Genomic DNA, 8,365 nt, shown 5'->3' with positions numbered 1-8,365 from the left:
ATTAGGTGGAAACGACGTCAGTGCCAGGAACAGAAGTGGAGCAGCATCAGCAATTATACAAACAGACAAAGTGTTCCAGCACTCCAGTGCCTCTGCCCCAGCCCGGCTGCACCTGTGCCAGACACAGGAACAAGGTGCCTCCTTCAGCAGGGCCCTGCTGGGAGTGTGCTCAATGCTTGCAGATGACGGGGTTACAGCCTCACTCTACTCCATCTCAACATCCACACCTATCCTAGAGGCTGTTCTCAAAGTTCAACCTACCAGCTCTGCTTTTTCTGATCATACTTCTGGTGTCAAGTCTAAGAACTCTTTGCCTAGCTCTACATCCCCAAGTTCTTCTCCTATTCTTTCTCTGTTGTTTAATAGGAAGTCACCAAGTGTTGAGCATACTTACTCTCTAGCAATGAGTCACTAATGTCAACAGTGCCATGTCATTGGCACCCCTTGCTGTGAACAAGGCCCAGACCCTCAGCCACAGGCTGGAGTATGAAGTCACCTACATTCTTGATGCTGTGAAAAACCAGTCAGTAACAAGAGCTACGGAGCATGAGCTCTGCTAGATCCTGGGCTTAGATGAGGTGGTACTAGCAGGGTGTAGAGGACACCTGTCCCGTCGACTGAGCCAGGCCAGGGATGGGCCAGGACCAAAAGTGCTTCTGATCCTTACTCAAAAGATAGGCATTTTAGAGACCACAAGGCCAAGTTGAACACAGCCATCTGTCAAAAGTATTAGAGCTAAGGCCGATGCAATTTATCCATGATGATGAAGACCCGCTGAAGGCTGGAGTCCTCCAGGTACTCACAAAACCCGGAGAACACACCTCGCTGTGGGGCTCTGAGGTCATGTGAATCCGGGAGAGGCTCCGCTGGAAGGGCAGACAGTATGAGTGCCCTGACAAAGGATGCTGGCACTGCCTGTGTCCTCAAAGCCCTTGCTACTAGGTCGGACAGGAAGAAGGCACAGCAACTGGTGTCAGCACTGGGAGGGAGTTGCTTTGCTGATGACGCCTTGAGCCTGCTTCTAAGATTAGATCTGCACTCACAACACAAGTGGTACAGACACCCTGCAGGAGCAGCCTGCCCCAGCAAGTCTTTACAGACACCCATGAGAGGACTGGGCCCCTACCTCGGGAGGAAGCACAAATCAGTAAGATTGTTAAAGGGGAAACTAGTCAGAAACTAGAAGACTAGGAAGGTAAACTACGTGGGCAGGGTTTAAGTCACACACACACACACACACACACACACACACACACACACACACACACACAAAGACACACAGACACAAAGCATGGATTTTACTCACTAAATTGTCAGTTTCCGGATCTTCACAGAAGAAGGGCTTCCCATCCTTCTCCTGCTTCCTGACAAAGTTCTCAATGTCCACATCAAAGCTGGCAGACGTTGTGCCTTCAGAGCCCTGCGTGGACTGCTCACATTTCTCAAACAACAAAGCTAGTAATGGAAATAGCGGATGCCTGCAGGGAAAGAGAGAAAAGGTGTGCCACATCTCTCCAGGAAGGCTTTGGGATGTGTGCACCAATGAGCCTCCACCCTTTTTAGACAGGGAGCCATTACAAGGGCCAGGTTGGCTTCTAACTGGAGGCTCTCCTGCCTCAGCCTCCAAGTACTGAAGTTACAGGTGTGCACATTGTCTGGCCTGTATGAATGATTTTTAAACAGTCTGTTACTTGTTTACATATGTTCTTTTTTTTATTCCATGTATGTGCACTATGTACACACCTGGTACCCATGAAGGTCAGAATAAGGCATCAGATCTCCTAGGAACTGAAGCTGAGTCCTTTGGAAGAGCAGCCATGACTGCCTCAGCCACCCTGAGCCATCTCTCTTAATCTATCTGTTACTTGTTTTTAATTTGTTTATATTGCATGGCTACTCTGAGTGGAAGTGTTTCATGAAGTGTTTATTTTATTTTATTTTTTTGGTTTTCTGAGACAGGGTTTCTCTGTGTAGTCTTGGCTATCCTGGAACTCACTCTGTAAACTAGGCTGGCCTTGAACTCACAGAGATCTGTCTGTCTCTGCCTCCCATGTGCTGGAATTAAAGGCTTCCGCCACTACCACCCAGCAAAATATTTTTAACTGGATTAATTTTAAGCTATGTGAAAACAATTTTTCAAAACTCCTGATCTTTTCATATTTTTTTTCTTATTTGTTTGCTATTTGTTTTATGACAGAGGGTCTCACTACAGTCCTTGCTGGCCTCGTTCACACTCCTCTTGCCCCACCAAGGTGTGGGATTACAGCATGTACCACCACGGCTGTATTTAAATTTTTATCTGTGAACTATCCAACAATAAAATAGACCGTTCTTGGTGCTTAGACCCTTATGTGTGTGTCTAGTCATATCAGGACCCCAAACCTCCTCTTTTCTCCCTTTGGTGCACCATGCTGGAATCCCTAGCCCAGCAGGGGTCACCATCATCAAATTTTCTTTTGGTGTTATGTAAAAGCAATCATACAAATGCAAGCCTTCTGAGAAGAGCTTCCTTCACTCAGCATGAGACGGCTGGGAAGTTGCATGCAGGCAAATTCCTTCCTTTTAAATGCTGAGTGGCATACACTGCATGGACCCACTACTCTATGAGAAACATATAGGCTGTTTCTAGTCTGACAATCCTGACTGAAGCTTCTAATACACTGTGTACAGCTAATGTGCATCTACATACCCGTTCACAGTGCACTAACAGTCAAAAGGAGAAAGAACAGCCGGGCGGTGGTGGCACACCTTTGATCCTAGCACTAGGGAGGCAGAAGCAGGCTGATCTCTATGAGTTCAAGGGCAGCTCGATCTACAAAGGGAGTTCCAGGCCAGGCCAGGCCAGGACTATAAAGAGAGATCCTGTCTCAAAAAAAAAAAAAAAAAAAAAGCAGCAACCCAAATAGATAACTGTGGTATATACTCAACAAAATTCTATTCAGCCTCAAAAAGGAAGAAAGTCCCAGAAGATTCTATATTACAGATTCATGTTTAAAACATTTTATGTGAAAGAAGCCAGTCAAGAAAAGAAAACCAGTGTTGGGGATTTAGCTCAATGGTAGAGAGCTTGCCTAGCAAGCGCAAGGCCCTGGGTTCGGTCCTCAGCTCCGACAAAAAAAAAAAAGAAAAGAAAAGAAAAGAAAACCAAGGAGATATCATATAACTGAAGTGAGTCCTCACTACAGCACATGACCTCACTCAGGAGACACCTAGGTAGCTGAGGTCTACAGAATAAAATGACGATTTCTAGAGCTGCACATGTGGAGGTCAGAGGAAAACTTTGTAGAGTTCTCTCCACTTTCTGTGGGTTCCAGAAATCAAACTCAGGTCATCATGTTTTACATGGCAAGTGCTTTCCTTCCTGACCCATCTCAAGGCCCCCTTTCTCTCTGAGAGACTAGCCTGGAACTGGCTTTGAATTCTCTATCCCCAGTGCTGATATTCCAAGTGTGCACCACCATGCCTGGCCTGAAGATTTTCTGAAAGGTTATCCAACATGTAGATTTATATTATAAAACCTTTTCTCTTCTTATCAGAAGTAACATCTCTGAAAAGGTTTCCCCAGTAGTTGCAATATCCCAGTGGTACCTCCCGCTCAGACTAGATCCCAGCACTGGGCTCCACTTCACTGTCGGCATTCTCCCTGGTTCTCTGAGAACCACATATTCCACACCCGGGCACTACCTATAAATGGCCTGCTTGTCGGCATCCATTGGGGTTTGAGACTCCATGGGAGGAGGACTCACTCCTTCTGCATCCGGGTCAGAGCAGTTGGGATCTTGCTCTGTTTTTAACTCCGTTACCACCTGCATCTGTAAAAGGAGATATTTTGTTACAAAATACAAAACATAAAGCGCTATTTACCCTACAGCTGGAAGATTATATACCTGCCAAAGCAACACAAAGCATTCCAGCAGCAAACCTCCTTTGAATCTCTCACCTTCTATCAGTAGACAACATAAAGGACAAATTTCTAACTCATTAAGAATTGAGATGATCGAAAAACGAAAAACCAAAACAAAACAAAACAAAAAAAGACTTGAGATAATGCTGGGTGGTGGAGGCATACACCTTTAAACCCAGTACTCAGGAGGATCTCTGTGAGTTCAAGGCCAGTCTGGTCTACAAAGCAGATGCCAGGACAGCTAAGACTGTTACAAAGAGAAACCCTGTCTCGAAAAACTACACACACACACACACACACACACACACACACACCACACCACCACCACCACCACCACCACCACCACCACCACCACCACCACCACCACAACAACAACAAGAACTGAGAGTATTTTTTTTTTAGACTTATATATTTATTATGTATATAGCATGTATGCCTGCAGGCCAGAAGAGGGCACCAGATCTCATTACACATGGTTGTGAGCCACCATGTGGTTGCTGAGAATTGAACTCAGGACCTCTGGAAGAACAGTCAGTGCTCTTAACCTCTGAGCCATCTCTCCAGCCCCAAACTATTCTTAAAAAAATAATAAAGCAACTAGCCAGACATGATGGCTCCCATCTTTAATCCCAGCACTTAGGGGACAGAGGCAGGTAAACCACTGTGAGTTCAAGTCTAGCCTGGTTTACACAGTGACCTCCAGGTAAACTAGGGATATATAGTGAGATGCTGTCTCAGAAAAACTAACTAAATAAGCAATGAAAGCCTAAAAATTGTATGTATAAAAAAGCATTACAAGCCGGGCGGTGGTGGTGCACACCTTTAATCCCAGCACTCGGGAGGCAGAGACAGGTGGATTTCTGTGAGTTCAAGGCCAGCCTGGTCTACAGAGTGAGATCTAGAACAGCCAGCCACCAAAGCTACACAGAGAAACCTTGTCTCGGAAAAACAAAAAAAAAAGCATTACAAGACTTATTTGAGTCTTCTTTGAAATGACTTTGAAGGAGGAACCCAAGTGTTCTATGTCAGGATGGTGTGACTGTCCACATAGGGTCATGGAATGTCCCTTAAAGAGCATCAGGCCCTGCCACAGGAGGTTGTACTGCTCCTTCTGGTGTGGGGATACACACAGATGGCGGATAGAAGGCTAGTCTGAACAAAGACCTAGAGGACAAGAGGGAAAGAGCAACTGGAACAACCACAGGCAGAGCCTTGAGGTAAAGAGACGCCTAAGTATGCCATGTCATGAGATGCTGGATGGCCTGGGAGTCCATCGGGGCATGCAGGCACCGAGCTAGGGCAGTCTGGACATTGGGGCATGCAGGCACCGAGCTAGGGCAGTCTGGACATCGGGGCATGCAGGCACCGAGCTAGGGCAGTCTGGACATCGGGGCATGCAGGCACCGAGCTAGGGCAGTCTGGACATTGGGGCATGCAGGCACCGAGCTAGGGCAGTCTGGACCTTGCTTGACACCTACGGCGAGCCACATCAGGGCTCAGGGAGGAGATATATTATTAGATTTGCATTTTAAGAAAAAAAAAAAGAATTACCCAGAGCTGGCTGTGGTGGCACATACCTATAATTTCAGTACTCAGGAGGGAGGCAGGAGGATCAGGTATTAAAGGTCATCCTCAGCTACCGAGAAGGTTTGAGGCTAGCCTTAGCTACCAGAGACTCTGTCTCAAAACAATAACAAAAGAAGTGAAGAGAGCATCAGGGAAGGAAGAGCAGGAGGAGGAAGAAAGGGACTAAGGGGAGGGGCGGGGAGGGAAAGGAAGGGAAGGAGAGAGCATGAAAAAGAAAAAAGCCTAAGGCAGACTCAAAACAGCAAAAACACTAAACAAAAACAAGTATCTGCAACCAGACAGAAATGGTGCGAAACTGGTCGTCAAGGAAAGGAGACAGAGCCTGTCTCAGCTCCCAGCCACCTTGACAAACCTCCCTGGTCTCCCTCAAACCCTTAGGCTAGGGGGAAAGGGACAGGTAACACCCCTTCTCTACCGACTCTGTAGCACAACTCTGCTAAATTGGAACACAGTGGTAGAACTGAGAACACCCAGGGAGCACTCAGCAGGGCCCCGGGTATAAGGAGAGGGGCCAGTACCTCAGCTGAGCTTCTCTTCAGCTGCTGTGGCTGCACATGCTACACATATAAAAACACTGGACAGCCTCAGTGAGAGGACAATCTTACCCTCATCATAACACAACTGCCCAAGCACACACAGGGTAGACAGGTCTAGAGGGAAACTCCACTACAGGCATTACTGGGACAGTGCCATCCTAGGTTCACCACCGGGGAGAGAAAACCATGAGTCCCATCATTTTATTTTGATTTACTTATATTTTTGAAAATATGTATATATGTGGGGGTGGGTGGATATAGACATGCATGAGTACAGGTGCCCTTGAGGTCTAAAAGAGGACACTGGATACCCTGGAGCTGGAGTTACAGGCAGTGTTGGCTGCCAGGAGTTCTGGGAACTGAGCTTGGATGCTCTGTAAGAGAAGTATTCAGTGTCAATGCTGTGTCCCAGGATCCCCCACTTGTAATCTCACACTCAAGAGGCTGAGGCAGGTCTGCACAACCTCAAGGCTAGACTGGCCTATAGCATGAAACCCTGTCTCACAAAACATATAATATAGGGGCTAGCTCGATGGCTCAGGAGGTAAAGGCACTTGCTGCCAAGATTGATACCCTGAGTTCAGATCCTGGTACCTACACAGTGGAGGGGGAGAACTGACTTTAGCCAGTTGTCCTCTGACCTCCACTAATGCGTTACGGCACATGTGCACCTACATACAACAAACAAACAAACATTAAACAAAAACAAAAACCAAACCGAGCTAGGCACATAGTGTATACTTGTGTCCCAGCACTTAGGACACCAAGACAGGTGGACTGTGAGTTCACGCTAAGTCTAGGCTGTGCAGAAAGACTGTCTCAAAACCAAACAACAACAACACCTCTAGGACACCCAGCTTAGGGGGCCCAGCTACGGGAAGGGGCTTGTCAAGCTTGAGACCCTGGACTCAACCACTAGTGTTGCAAACAGACAAACACCCACCCAGCTTCTCTTTCCTTTTTCCTTCCCTGTGCTGGAGGTCAACCCAAATGCTCACAATGCTAGGCAAGTGTCCAGTTTTGGTCTTTGTTTTGTTTTGTTTTGTTTTTCGAGACAGGATTTCTCTGTGTAGCCATGGCTGTCCTGAAACTCTGTAGAGCAGGCTGGCTGCAAACCCTGAGATCCTCCTACCTCTGCCTCATCTCCTGAGTGCTGGGATTAAGGGCATGCACCACTACCACCCCCAAAGTGCCCAGTTTTTAATCCCCAGCACCACACGCTTACATGCACCCATGCATTCATGCTGGGCAGGAGGTGGTGTCACTTAAAAAGCAAGCATGAGCAATTGATAGCTCTAAGCTCTGGTCTGTAATGGATGCCAAATATATTTCAATGTGTCGTGTGAGCTCATGGAAATGGAACATTCACAGAGTACTGTCCACATTTAGTGTTGGGTTGCCTGGCAATGATCAGGATGCAGAACAAAGGTCAGGCCCTTACTTGTTGTCCATCTTGATAGCTGTCTATACTTAACGTCTGTGTAGCCATCATGGTTGATGAGAGTTCACTTCAGACATCAGATCATCTTGAGTCAGAAGTGAGTGGTGTCTAGGAAAACAAAAGCAGAAGAGCACTGGTTAACACTTCCTCGGCCTTTCTTGTCTTTATCCACAGCATCTGTAATTTCTAAAAACTGTATTTTTATACAGAGAGGGGCAATCCCTTAACTCCAAGCCAAATCCGCCTTGGCAGCATTACACTTGCTTAGCAGTCACTCATCTTACTAAGCTGGGCCCCAACCTGCTGTTATATGGTCAACCACACTCCTTCATCCCCTCACAAGGAGCCAGAAAATACTGTCACATACAGGATGTTGGGGGGGGGGGGGGAGGGACAGGACACCAGAAGCACAGGAGTTAGCCTAAAGAGACCCAGCCTTCCTTGAGTACATGGCAGTGGTGGGCAGAATAGGAGACTAGTAGGAGAGACACCAAGGGCCCCACAGGACAGGAGCATGAGAAGAAAGGGAGAGGTATGGAGGGTTTCCCAGGATGTGTGGGCAGAGCAAGCCTCTCCAGGAAAGGGCCATCTAAGAAAGGCTTGATAACTTGTGAGACTGGAGAGAAAAGAAATGGCTGATGCAAAATGAAAATAATGTACCCCACAGGCGCAGATGGCACTCTGGCGTACCTGTGTGTGTGGCACAAATAAGTAAGCAATGGTCATTTGCTTACTGATGACAGAAACTCTCAAAATAGTGTTGCTGGGCTGGAATGATGACCAGGGATCTGACAAGCATGGGAGGTGGAGGGGGATGCTGCAGCGTGGCAACACGGGTGAGCCCCAGCTGGCCTAGACCAGCATGCAGGAGCTTGCCCAGATAGTCACTCCAAGAGC

At 47.2% G+C, this 8,365-nt stretch overlaps 1 protein-coding gene across 1 annotated transcript in view; it reads right to left on the bottom strand.

Moving 5' to 3' along the window:
• Positions 1 to 8,365, bottom strand: part of Pknox1 (PBX/knotted 1 homeobox 1) — a 35,868-nt gene that overhangs the window by 9,913 nt on the left and 17,590 nt on the right. Inside the window, exons 2-4 of the mRNA XM_059243889.1 lie at positions 7,469 to 7,576; positions 3,685 to 3,812; positions 1,307 to 1,478 (exon numbers count right to left, since the gene is read on the bottom strand). Coding sequence (XP_059099872.1) covers positions 1,307 to 1,478; positions 3,685 to 3,812; positions 7,469 to 7,519 — 351 coding nt within the window. The 5' untranslated portion in view covers positions 7,520 to 7,576. The remainder of the gene's footprint in view (positions 1 to 1,306; positions 1,479 to 3,684; positions 3,813 to 7,468; positions 7,577 to 8,365) is intronic.

Source organism: Peromyscus eremicus, chromosome 16_21 (assembly GCF_949786415.1).
Source record: "Peromyscus eremicus chromosome 16_21, PerEre_H2_v1, whole genome shotgun sequence".
In the NCBI taxonomy this organism is placed as follows: Eukaryota; Metazoa; Chordata; class Mammalia; order Rodentia; family Cricetidae; genus Peromyscus; species Peromyscus eremicus.
The sequence above is the reverse complement of the archived record's forward strand: the minus strand, read 5'-3'. Positions and strand labels throughout refer to the sequence as shown.